Raw genomic sequence first — 14,422 nt, 5'->3', positions numbered from 1 at the left:
GGACTCTAAATCCAGCTAAAAAATGGAAAATAGAAAGCCACTGTCCCCTAAAATATGACGAGTGTCTTGTATCAAGTTCCCAAAAGATTATTGGGGGGGGGGGGGGAGCAAATGTCCGTTTCAGAAATAAGGACTGGGGGAGCAAATGCCCTATCTAACATTTCAACTGAGGGGCAAATGTCCAGCAGTCCACTTTTTCATGGGGGGCTGGGGGGGGGGGGGGGGTGCAAAATGTCCTTGGGGGCAAATGTCCGGATCCCGGAAAATAGACTTTTTCAAATAAATTCATCCTTGATGCACTGTTTTGCTTATTATTACACAAGGACAGACTATTCAGTTATGAAGCATTTAATATGTTTCAATATTTGTGGATAATGGTGTTTTCTGCTGCAATCAAAGCATTTGAATAGCTTAAAGCCCAAAAGCTTCTGGGGGCACAGCCCCCTGTGAACCCCACCAAAGCCCTGTCTTGGACACGCAAATGGGCGTGCGAGCCTCTTCGATCTACGGCGTAAATATTTGGCTCAAACTTTTTTCAACCCAGCGCTAGCCCTGTTACTTCCTTTTTTCACAATTATTACTTGAAACTACATAAGAAAATTTAAAGAATCTTGTCATGATTTCAATAAGAGGAAGTTCTGATAACAAGTAAGGAACAGTTCTTCAATTATCTCCCTTTTTTCACTAAAATTTTTGTATTCACAATAATGCAGCAAGTATTACAGGGAATTAATTTAAAGAATCTGGACACAGTGATACAAGTTCATTAGATAAGGAATAGAACATAACTCTTGTCTTGAACAATTCTTGCATTACCTCCCTTTTTAAAATAATTTTTTCATTTTTTTGTCTGACAATACCCGTAACTACAACTTTGATGGGAATTTCAAGAAACATTACATAATGATAGATTACAATGCCAGGAAATGCAAAGCATGTGAACCACAAGAGTTTGTCTATTCTGTACAGTTTTCAGTTGAGATCCACTGTTTTGTCTATGCAATAACTTTACAACTACCAAATGGAAATAAAGATAGCAATGTATGGAAGTGAAGAACTATCAATAACTTCAACTGCAATAACTGCTAAATTTCTCCCCTTCCTCTTGAAAACAAGAGCTGTCTGATGACAGCCCGCTCGACTATTCGAAGAATTGATTGAAGAATGGTGTCAAAATATTTCCACGGATATTCAGACAAAAGAAATAAATAGATTAGACAAACAATGTTCCTGTATTACTTTGATTTCGATAAGTTTTGCACTAAATGGCAATATATGAGCCAATTTCAAAGTCCAAAAAGGGCCATAATTCAGTCAAAATAGTTATGTACTCTTGCCTACAGATGAAAATCATAATGATAAACAAGTGTTCAAAGTTTAAAAGCCATATGTCAAATAGTTTTGACAAAACATGGACTTGTATGGAAACAGAACCAATTTCAAAGTCCAAAATGGGCCATAATTCAGCCAAAATAGATGACAGAGTTATGTTCTCTTTCCTACAGATAAAGACGGTTATACTAAACAAGTGATAAAAGTTTAAAAGCCGTATGTCAAACACTTTACAAAAAATATGAACTGGTACGAAAAACTTAACCAAGATTTCTCAGTCAAAAAGGGCCATAATTCAGCCAAAATCCTTGATGGATTATGTACTCTTGCCTATACTGGACATGGTGATGGTAAACAGATTTGAAAGTTCAAGCTTTATCACAAAGACTTTGTCAATATGAACTGTACGAAAAACTTAACCAGATTCTCATCAAAAAGGCCATAATTCAGCAAAACCTGTGGAGTTATGTACTCTGCCTATAACTGGACATGGTGATGGTAACCAAGTGTTGAAAGTTTTAAAGCTTTATCTCAAAAGACTTTGTCAAAATATGAACTGGTACGAAAAACTTAACCATGATTTCTAAGTCAAAAGGGGCCATAATTCAGTCAAAATCCTTGATGGAGTTATGTGCTCTTGCCTATAACTGGACATGGTGATGGTAAACAAGTGTTGAAAGTTTCAAAGCTTTATCTCAAAAGACATGGACTTGTATGGAAACAGAACCAATTTCAAAGTCCAAAATGGGCCATAATTCAGCCAAAATAGATGACAGAGTTATGTTCTCTTTCCTACAGATAAAGACGGTTATACTAAACAAGTGATAAAAGTTTCAAAGCCATATGTCAAACACTTTACAAAAAATATGAACTGGTACGAAAAACTTAACCAAGATTTCTCAGTCAAAAAGGGCCATAATTCAGCCAAAATCCTTGATGGAGTTATGTACTCTTGCCTATAACTGGACATGGTGATGGTAAACAAGTGTTGAAAGTTTCAAAGCTTTATCTCAAAAGACTTTGTCAAGATGTGGACTGGTACGAAATATTAACCATGATTTCTCAGTCAAAAGGGGCCATAATTCAGTCAAAATCCTTGATGGAGTTATGTGCTCTTGCCTATAACTGGACATGGTGATGGTAAACAAGTGTTGAAAGTTTTAAAGCTTTCTCTCAAAAGACTTTGTCAAAATATGAACTGGTACGAAAAACTTAACCAAGATTTCTTAGTCAAAAGGGGCCATAATTCAGTCAAAATCCTTGATGGAGTTATGTGCTCTTGCCTATAACTGGACATGGTGATGGTTAACAAGTGTTGAAAGTTTCAAAGCTTTATCTCAAAAGACTTTGTCAAAATATGAACTGGTACGAAAAACTTAACCATGATTTCTAAGTCAAAAGGGGCCATAATTCAGCCAAACTCCTTGATGGAGTTATGTGCTCTTGCCTATAACTGGCCATGATGATGGTAAACAAGTGTTGAAAGTTTCAAAGCTTTATTTCAAAAGACTTTGTCAAAATGTGGACTGGTACGAAAAACTTAACCCAAGGTGTGACGCCGACGCCGTGGTGAGTAGGATAGCTCTACTTATTCTTCGAATAGTCGAGCTAAAAAAAATGGCAATGCCATCACTCTTTTGAAGTAATAACCTTCATTCTCAAAAGTTTTCAATACAAAGTCATGTACTATCTAATTAATTAACCCTTAGCCTGCTAATTTTTTTTAATGAACTTGTCCATCTTTCAATTTGGACAGTACCATTAACTGTTAAAAGGGGTGCTTACCAAAAAGATACTAACTGAATGGCAAACAGTGCAGATCTTGATCAGACTGCATGGATGTGCATGCTGATCATGATCTACACTGGTCGCAAAGGCAGAATCAATGGTGTCCAGCATGATAATGGTTAATTTTGTACTTACGTATTATCAAAACTAGCTGATATGACTTTCCTCTTGTCTTGGCAAACACAAACTGAGGAGACTATACCATCATGCTCTGTTGCTGAGCTTTGTTGTATAAATGTGTGTAGATCATCCGTCAACTCCCATAATGCAACACCACCTAGGTTCAAACAAAAATGCTATGGTAAATTCTGATAATTAGTATGTAGTAGTATGTTTGTACTAGAAGTTCAATGTTAGGAAAGGACAAGCAAGTGCCAGCTAGATAAATTTTGGGGTAAACACAAGTTATTTCCTTTACTAATATTTCAAAAAATTAAAACCTAAAAGGGCAGTTTACTCTTTATTCGAGTGAGCACTCCTCCTGAATTTCTTACTGAATACTGCTGAATTTCTCAGTACTCTTGCTGAATTTCTAACTGCATACTGCTGAATTTCTGAGTACTCCTACTGAATTTCTAACTGAATACTGCTAAATTTCTATGCTGAATTTCTGAGTACTCCTACTGAGTTTCTAACTGAATACTGCTAAATTTCTGAGTACTCCTACTGTATCTTGTTGAATTTGTAGCTGAGTACTCGTACTAAATTTCTGAGTATGTATTGAGTACCCATGCTGAATTTTATCCGAGTACCTTTACCAAAGTCTATTTATGTACTGATGCTGAATTATATATCAGCACTCCTACTGAATTCTTACTGAGTCATTATAACTAGGGATGGCAACAAATAGTATTTTAAGTGTTTAAATATTCGGTCCACCTTCTGAACCAATATTTGAATGTTCGGTCATCAACAGACTAACAAAACAACTCAAAGCTTATCACACCCTAATCAGCAACTCTTACAAATTTTTACTTTCTTTTGCACCAGAAATAATTCAGACATTGATGAATTAAGACAGACTAATGGTTCTTGTTACTTTTTTTATATTTTATAATCAGCTGAGTACTCATGATGAAATCTAACAAAGCACTCATGCTGAATTCTATCAAAGTTAGAACTTTCTCTATTCAATTGCAGTTTTAAATTATCCATGGTTCACAACAATTTGACCTATTTAAAGCTATTTGCCAAAAATTGGGACAAAAATTTTAAAATATGGGTACTTCCATCAATTTTGGCATAGAATGTTTATATATATGACACTGAAAATGATAAAGTGAGTAAAATATTAGTTAGAAATTGGTAAAAATGCAAGAAGAATGCTAGTTTTCTCCATTTTGTTGCAACTCATTTGTTGAAACAGTTCCCAATATTTCTAGTTATTAATCAGGTAAACTAGCTCCTAGGCTATGATACATCTTTTTACATTTTTTGAATGTAGTGAACTGAGCCAGTCTATATCCTATGTCCAATATTGTATGATAATTTTAACATCATTCCACTGTGAAAATCTTAAAAATAGACTGGCTTTTATCTCTATGGATTTGAATTAGACAAATTAGGGGAAAAATGAAGAAATATATTATTATCAGTCTATTGGCTAGTCTATTTATTAGGATACCTTGCAAAAAACATGTACCACTCCTGATCTTCACAGTACCCCTGAGTAACATTAATTCTATGGATTTTTGAGAGAAGCTTTCTTTCAAATAATACATGTGAACGAGTTGTTTAAATCATGTCATTTTGACATCTTAAAAGGCTCTGTGTAATTTAAAATTATTAGCTGTTAAATTTATTAAAATGAATACAAAAGTTGTACTAAAACAGTATCAATTTCTTTACAAGGGGGACACCTAGCCGTCAAACTTCTGTAATACCTTAAATAAATATGTTTCAGGTATACTATATTAACCTGATATTATACATACCTTGTTAACCTGGATTTAACTGATCTCTTAAAGCAGCCTGCTTAAACAGTTTGTTTCACATACTGTACATAACTTGCTAAATTACTGATAAAAATTTAATATGTATCTAAACTGTTCTAAATTTATTTATGTGAACATTGGGAAAACTCAAAGAATTTAACACCAAGTTGGAAAGCTTTATTTATCATAATTTCTTATTTCATTGCTGCAATTAAACCTTAAAGCTGTATTGGAATATCAATAGCACAACCTCGAACTTGTAGGGCAATTCTTTTGCTACTTCTTGCTCTTAAGAATTTGAACATTTTCCTAGTGCCAAATGTTTAGAAATGTAACACTGGTCATCAGGCCGTTTAGCCACAGAGATCTGAGCCTCTCATACTGGCAGAGATGGATTGAAAACAATGTTTACCTCCACTTTATGCATGAACGACGTCCAAAATCTTGAATTCTTAAAGCCATCTCATGAAAGGCTTCTGCACCAGCAATTATTACAAAGATTTTCTTTACATACTATTTACTATTGTGGATCATTTTTCCAATCTGGTGATTATTCTATTTTACAGTATTTAGAAAAAATGTTCTTGAATATATGATGCACTTGAATACTGCCTGGTGCAACCCATTATTTGGTGGGGGCATGTTCTGCATAATTCACATATTTAATTGAGCTATTTCAGTGATTCGTATTAAACTAGGAGTTTGGTGATAATTTACCTTTTTTTTGCAATCATTTTGGAAATTTTAGGGTCTGATACTGGGGAAAATAGTAACTTTTTTTTCCGGTGTTTTGTTTGCCAAAGATGTGGTAAAGATTTATCTCTTTTTCCAAAAATAAAAATTGTTTTTTCTTGATCAGTGATACGCACGTCTGTTGAGACATGGCTTAACCTGCGAAACACAGTATATTGATGTCAATCAAGCGTTTTATGACAAAATTCAAAATTTAGATAGAAAAATATCTAAAAGAAATTGATTAAAAGATATTCCAACCGTATTTCATGCAAATTTGCATTGATTAAAACCCTCTTCAGGCATGGACTTATAATACGAGGTAGAAAAATTACGGTTGGTCTAATATTTCGTGGTTTTATAGAATGTTGCAGTTTAGCAGGATATGTTACAGTTGTGGGGTGCTGCTTCTGAATGTGTTACAGATTTAGGATGATACTTTTTCCTTCTTCAGGATTCTGTTGTTAGATGTAAATACTGCTAAACAACATTTATTTTGTCATTTGAGGCAGTCAGACATGTACTAAAGTGGCGTTGCTGTAACGACGTTTAAAAACAAAGGAAAGAAAAACTACAACATTCCACCTAACGGGAGAAGATGTCGGTTGTGATATGTCAAGAATCACATATGATGAACAGTTGATGATACAAGTTATGCAGAGCAAATCTCCCATCCCTTTTCCATGCAAATTGACCGATCGTTTGAACAATCTCTAAATACGGTTGTTCAATTTTTTTCATAACCTCAAAATAAATCACCAAAGATATCGCGGAGCGAAATCGGAAAATGTTCTAAGTGTTTCTTTATTTATATTCACATAGATTAATTACTTTCGTTCAAATCCAAAAAGAGAGTGAGTTACTATGTTTATAAGGTAACTCCTAATTTTTGAACAACCCGAATTGAATGTGCTCGTGCTCTCGTTTACACAATGCCTACAGTCCTGAGACATGCCTTCTAATGGTGCACAGTCCTGAAAAGCCCTTGACACCGTCATACACACAAAGACAAAGACGCATATATTTTTAGATGAAAATCCTGAAACATTATACATTTTAACTATGAATTGCATATAAAATCCTCTGTTAAATGATATAGGCTCCTAACTGTGACCAAATAGATTCAATGCTTCAGATTAGCCTATTTGATTGTGCATGCTTGCCAGATCTTCATTGCACAGATGCATATCTGCTTGTAGGCAGCTACGCGCCTGCAAGCAGACTATGATTCGATGGTTGTTCCAACAGTAAACACGTATACATGTTTAACAAAAAAAGAATATTTTGTTATTTGAAATAAAGTTTTATTGCACATGTGCGAGTTGTTGTAAGAAAAGCCAATTAATTTCTTAAGTTCTCCATTACCGATTCCGAAAGGATATTTTCTTTTAAGCATATTAGTAATTGAAATCGTTCATAAAGACACGCATTGCCAAGCTCTTCTGAAGCTAGGACACATCGTTTGCTAGCTTAATACATATAGCATAAACAGGTACTATTTATGAAAGAACAGCCTATTAAAGTGCAAACGACGATTCAATGCGAATTGGTGATTATGGTATCATTTATATACAGAACACTAGCTTTCCATTGAAAATGTTTATATATCATTTTATTATATGAGCCGTGCCATGAGAAAACCAACATAGTGGGTGTGCGACCAGCATGGATCCAGACCAGCCTGCGCATCCGCACAGTCTGATCAGGATCCATGCTGTTCGCTGACAGTTTCTTCAATTCCAATAGGCCGATGCGCAGGCTGGTCTGGATCCATGCTGGTCGCATACCCACTATGTTGGTTTTCTCATGGCACGGCTCATATATAGATGTTGATTTAGAATTTCGAAATTAGAAAAAAAAATGCACTTGGTATAATATATTTGTTACAGCTTACAAAAAAATCCCGCATAATTCATGATATCTAAATTTTACTTGCTATCCTGGTATTGTATATTGTCAAAATGTATTCCAAAAAGTATCATCCTAAATCTGTAACACATCCAGAAGTAGCACCTCACAACTGTAACATTCTATAAAACCACGAAAAATTAGACCCACATTGATTTTTCTACCTTGTATTATAACTGCATGCCTAAAGAGGGTCTTTATCGATGCAAATGAGCATAAAGTATGGTTGAAACATATTTTAATCAACTTCTTTTAAATAATTTTCTATCAGAATTTCGGATTTTGTCATTAAACGCTTGATAGACATCAATATACTGTGTTTCACGTGTTAAACCATGTCTCAACAAACGTACATACCACTGATCTAGAAAAACAATTTTTACTTTTGCAAAAAAGAGATAAATCTTTACTATTTCTTTGGCAAACAAAACACCGACAGCGATTACATGTATTATCCTCCTAATGCTGTAACATTATCCAGGAATACTGTAACAGTAGCATCCTAAATCTGTAACATGATATCCTCCACAACCGAGTCTCGTGTAACAGTTCCTCCCCCGTGGTAAGGGGCAATTTTGACTTTATATAAAAGCTATTTATTTATTTGACTTGTTCTGTGAGGTCATCTATCGATACCACAGACTTACATGACCTTTGAAAGCATTTGGCCTCAGGCCTCATGCTAGTAGCTTTTGAGAATTCTGCTTACTTGAAAGTTTGGTGACACAGATGCCAAGAAAATGATTATAACAAAAGCTCTACTATTTGGAAAATTTCAAACAGCTGAGATGAAAATTATTGTACCTGTGTCCATGCCAACAAGCACTCTGGTATCATCTACCCAGCATGCATCATTTAGCCCTGCCTCTAGTTGGACTCCAGCAGTGCATTTCTCCACATCTGGTGCAAGTTCTGGGTTCTGGTAGTACCACAGCGAACCATACCAGTACCGACCAGTTAGACTTGAAGCTCCTAACAATATTCCACCATCTGAAATTACAATTATCCTTTTAGGCTACTAAAATCAATCTTTTTTTCACAGGTCAAGACTATAATTAAATTGCTTAGAGACAGAACATAAACCATTAACATTTTACCACCAAGCAAGCACTTTGGCAGCAATGACCTAAAACCAAATTTAACAAACTGACTACATGAAATAGATACAAAATAGATACAACTTCATGGTTCTGAAGTGCTCAAAAATGGACTTCTTTTCTTTTAATATTTAATGTTTCCAAATGAACATGAGATTTTTTTTTATAAAACTGGGTCAGTTAGAGATACAGTATTTCTATTTTTAAGTTACTGTGTCCCCTTAAAACGACCAGTGCTCCAGCCAGGATTTTAAAAGAGCAGGGTGGTAGTGCCTGAAAGGGCACTTGGGAGTCGAGAAGCGACAAAAAGGGGGAGAGTTTGGGAGGGGGAAACCCCCTCTCACTGGGTTGGGTTGGGGGATCTCTCCCATGAAAATTTTGAACAAGAAGCTGCGTTCAATAAACGCTTGATGCCCCCCGATGGCATCCTTGTCGATACAAAGCAACCTAAGTCTAAAACGAGGTCAAGGTCAAACTGAGGTCAGGTGATGTTTGAAGATGAGGAATGGTCACAGGTTACATCTGCATTAGTATCAAGTCATTCTAGTAAGGGGTATTGATGCTAGAGGAAACGGTCCCATTTGGTTAACTTCGTACGGACGAACGGACAGGACAATCACTATATGCCTCCGGCATCAGTTAATGCCGGGGGCATAAAAACAGAAGGCTAGAGAAGGCCTCCGATGCATTTTCAGCATGAAACTATTGTCTTTTGTGCGATCCTGTTTTGACTGGAATCATTGTGTATCATGGACAAACATAATAATCTGTTGGAAAAATTTAGACTCTGCATATGGCCTGAAAATGCTTCATTTTCTACTAGTTACTACCTATTACAACATCCACCTTCATATTAGTCTCCTGTAGAATATAAGTCTCAGGCTATTAGTTTTAAACTTTCAGTAAATCAAGTCAGAGTATACTGCAGTTGGATAAATTAGGACAAACTAGTCGGAACTTATAACAGTTTAAACAATTCACAATATAGAGAACAAGTTTACAACTTATAACAGTTTAAACAGTTCATCATTTCATCTGCCAGGGCACTCATTTGGCTGTTTTTGGGGCCGAATATGGGTACCATTCCCCTCATAAAATAATGTATTTTTTCCCCTTTATTGGAAGAAAATTCCCCTGATAACAGGTAACAGGTTGTTTGACACAACTAGATATAAACCCTCTTTCAAGTTATATTTTAGTGCCTTTAAGGAATAGAACTGCTGCAATATACCGAATATAGTTACATTAGTTAAAAACGATTGAAAACAGTATCAATAAGTGTAAAAAGTAGTAACATATATATGGCTAAAAACTTCCCCATTTTGTCTTAAAACGACAAAAAATTCCCCTTTCTGAGGGTATGGGTACCTGTCCCCAAAAGTTGTCTAGTGCCCTGTCTGCCATAATTACAAGAGACTTAGCAGAAAGGTCATACTTAAGAAACTGCCTTTAAATAATTGAACTGGTAATTTTTCTCTTTTTCCCAAAGAACTTTTTCACCACAACTGACCTAAGTTTTTCAAACATTTTACATGTATCATCACTGTTCAGCTTAACATTAAGGAGTCTGTTAACATTAAAATTTTGCTGTTTTTAGAAAGCACCTGTGTGCTGTTTTAACAAGTTTAAGCGCACTGAATACCCTCTCAACTTCTGCAGTACTTAATGGCATAACACATGCTGCTGTTACTAGGTCAGCCACAAGAGGGAACTGTACAGCTAGACTTTTCTGTTTATGTGCAGGACTAAAGAAAAGCTTTAATAGCTCTGGAAGAGTGCACATGTTGGCAGTTCTGATTTTCATAATGTCTACAAACTCCTGCCATTGAACTAAGAGTGTTTCTGGGTCCATGTGATAGTGCTCAGCAATGCACTCCATCTCGTACTGGCCGTAGAAAGCAGGTAGATCATCATTCTTGCTGAGGTCAAGCACAGCGAGGTTGTCCATCACATTGGTGTCAGAGAAGTGGTCTTTGATATTTGTTTCAAGGGACTCTATGACCATTCAGGAAATCTGAAGATGGCGGTTCAGATGTGATGCCACACTCTTGCATGATGGAATTTGCTTTGTTTCGCCATGGACCATCGGATGATTTTAGTTTACTTATTTTCTTCAACACCTTGTCTACTTGACTGCTGACTTCACCAATATGGCATTCTCGTTGCTGGAAGAAGAGGCTTAGAGAGGCTACATGTGGGAGGACATCAGCAAGTAGTAGCAGCTTCCGGACAGTGTCTGGGTTTTTCAGTGTTTTAAGAATACCATGACCTTGAGGGTCTGAGCTTCATTGACTCTAAGTCTTTGATGATACATTTGTATCATGAATGGACGATGGAATTCACTGCCTTGTCATGACTTAGCCAATGGTGGTGTTTAGCTTGTTTGATTGTAAGTGGGGCTTCGTCAAATGCCTTCTGGACATCTCTAAGGCTGGCTTTTTTGTTTGAGCTGAAGTTGTTGTTACTCTACAGAGCATCCAGAGTCTTGTCCAGCTTCTTGAATGCTGGCGCATTGCCGAAACTATCTGTACAGGCAAGAGCTAGTCTATGGTCCTTACAGTGGGTGGTCACCATCTTTGTATTGATATCACGCATCTGTTTGGCTACACCATTCTTTTTCCCTGTGAAAACTGCAGCTCCGTCTGATGCAAACCCAGACATTTTGTGCAAATCAAGGTCATTCTCCTGTATCTGTGTGTAGATGGAGTTCACAAGACCATCAGCAGTAGCACTCTTGATCTCAGCATCCGACAAGAAAGACCTCTTTGTCTCACTATTAGCCCCAACATAATGGGAACACAGGGCCACATGCTTGATTATTGTCAAGTCAGTTACTTCATCTACCATGACGGAATAACATGGACTGTCTTTCAATTCACTTTTCACTTCATTTTGCACACAAGTACTTAATATCTGCAAAAGTTCATTGGTTATATCCCAACTAGTGTATGTAGCATTCTTTGCTAGTCTCAGGAGTTCTAGTGATTCTGAACCTACACTGATACACATATCAATCATGTCACCAAAAATGTCAAGAGGAAGGTTTTTTGTGATCAAGAAGTACAGAACTTTGAGAGCATCATAGATAGCCTTCCCTGCCTCAGTGTGGATCTTCTCTGCCATATCTTCCAGTGTTGTGTCAATGGAGAGAGTTAGAGACTGCTTATGCTGTGTACTGACTTCATGTTCTTTCACTTTATCAAATCTTAGTGTCCTGCAACCCTTCTCTACCCATACCTTAGAACCGTTATTTCCCCATGATCGTGCTCCTGACAGAGTGTACAGTACATGACCTCATTCGACCAAGTGCTCCTAACTAAAGAAATTTAAAAAAGGGCTTTATAAGAATGCTACAGACTAAGTTTGATGAAGATCCGTCTAGAACATCATCAGAACTTGTTTAAAGGTATTTCTATTCTTAGCTCTAGCAACCCAAGGGTGCCACGTGCCTCCATTTGAAAAATGATCCTGGAGAGGACCTTAGAATATAACATCTATAGGAAGTTTGATTGAAATCAATTAAGTGGCTCATAAAATGAAGTCATTTAAAGTTGTTTTTCAATTTAAGCTCTAGTGGCCCCTAAAAAGGGATTTTACAATGATGTTACAGACCAAGTTTGACGAAGATCCATCAAGCAGTTCATGAAAAGAAGTCTTTTAAAGGTTGTTTTTTCTTACCATTAGTGGCTTCTACAAGGGGCCAAGCATACCTCTGTGCAAAAACTGGAAGAAGACATTATAAAATGATACTACAGACAAATTCCATTCTATTTTCATAAGCTGTTGCAATATTTAAAATTCTATCTTCAGCAAAAGCAGCTCCTAGAAGGAGCCAAGCGCCCCTATTAGAACAAATTAGGGTCTTAAAATTCGAAGAGGAGCGACACTTCAATGACTCTTCAATTCTGATGAAGATCCATTAAGCACAGGGATTTTTTTACCATTTCAAACCCGGGGCCTGGGGCCCATTCAATTTGGAAAAATGGCACATGGAACATGAAACATAAAACTGGGAATTTTAAAAGTAAGTTTTACCATTATATGAAATTTAATTCAGCACTGTATATCGCATTACAAATACAAGTCAATTTTTCTGGGTTTTTTGGTCTCTTGAAAGTGTCTACCAATTTGTACAAAGAAAGTCACAAAAACTCTTAGGACAAAGAGGGGTCAGTAAAACCTTCAGTGTTCAATGGGTCAGTACCAGCTTCCCTTGCGTACAGTGTTTTATCCAATGTTTTATAACGAGCTTGGTCCGAGGATGTATTTAATTCGTCACCGGCATTCGTTTATCTTACCAAATCCTGGAACTTTATCACAGTGGCCTATTTCTCAGCACTTGTTTTACTGACAAAGCCGAAGCTTGACAGCTTTTTGTTGTCAGCAGCATACTGTTTTATGACTTTATTTGTATAATATTTACTAGTTATTACTCAACATATTTTTATTTCTGATAAAAATTGGCAAGCTTGATTAAATGTGATCGCGGTCATGTGTACGGAACAGTTTGCAAGATTTAATTGAATCGGTAACCGAGCGGTTATCCGATTAAAACAGGAACAGCACTAACTCTATTCGAAACCTTAGCGGTTATTCAATTAAAACTGGAACAGCGCTGACTCGATTAAATAAGAGGAAGAAGAGTTGAAACGAAAAATCGGAAACCTGAAAATTGAAATTACCGCAAAAATGGTGTTTTTTGGCAGATCTTTGGGAAATTTAAACCTCAAAATTGGGAAAATAAGCAAATTTCTGCAATTGGGATGGGGCCGAACTTCGGCCCCAAAATCTGCCTTAAAAAATCCCTGAAGCAGTTCATGAGAAGTTTGATGCTACAGCCCAAGTTTGATGTAATTACGAAAAGCAGTTTTAGAGATGTTTGTGAACTGTGGACTATCAGTCTATGAATGCTGGACAATGGATGGCGGACCATCTGCCAATACATATACATTGTACCTTACACTTTCCGTTCCGGTGAGCTAGATGACATACGTCAGGGGTCTAGCTAGGTCCAATTTTTTGGACGAAGTCACTTCCCCCTCAAGCTGATTTAGGGAGAAGTGGGGAGACTTTAGGGAGAAGTGGGAAGATTTTTTCTACCTCAACGCGGTTGAGTAATTCGAAAGGTGTCTATAATTTTCTTGTTTGTAGATAAAAAGCATTGATGTGACAATTCATATTCTTAGTTAGATCATTTCCCATACAGTGGTCGTTTTCAAAAATTCAAGCAGATGCTGTAAATCTAACATGTCCAACCCTTTACTCCATATACATTTAGCCTAATTAGGCTGATCATATCCATACAGCTTTACTGATAATCAGTACACTATCTCCATACAGGATATTGGGGAAAAAATGCAGAATTTATACCTGTGTTATTCAATTCAATATTACTATATTTAATATTGTTTTAAACACTTAGTAACCAACATAAAGTTTTTTCACAATTAAATTTTCTTTCTAATGGTACATTTTACATAAAAGTGTGATAAATATTTCTTGACATACAAAGCTTTAAACCCATTAGTTTACTTTTCTATAATAATTTTAGCTACTTTTCTATTGATGGTACTTATTTATTTCTGCATTTTTCCCCTGGTATATTAGTTACATAATGTTTTTATAAGAATA

The 14,422-nt window shown here is 36.2% G+C and overlaps 1 protein-coding gene across 1 annotated transcript in view; it reads right to left on the bottom strand.

Annotated features, from left to right (window-relative positions):
- LOC123551651 (methylosome protein 50-like) overlaps nt 1–14,422 on the bottom strand; it is a 32,427-nt gene that overhangs the window by 12,403 nt on the left and 5,602 nt on the right. The window contains exons 2-3 of the mRNA XM_045340732.2: nt 8,499–8,684; nt 3,256–3,397 (exon numbers count right to left, since the gene is read on the bottom strand). Of these exons, the coding sequence (XP_045196667.2) occupies nt 3,256–3,397; nt 8,499–8,684 (328 nt within the window). The remainder of the gene's footprint in view (nt 1–3,255; nt 3,398–8,498; nt 8,685–14,422) is intronic.

This window comes from Mercenaria mercenaria, chromosome 4 (genome assembly GCF_021730395.1).
Source record: "Mercenaria mercenaria strain notata chromosome 4, MADL_Memer_1, whole genome shotgun sequence".
Lineage (NCBI taxonomy): Eukaryota > Metazoa > Mollusca > Bivalvia > Venerida > Veneridae > Mercenaria > Mercenaria mercenaria.
Note: the sequence above shows the minus strand (reverse complement) of the source record. Positions and strands in the feature narration are given on the sequence as shown.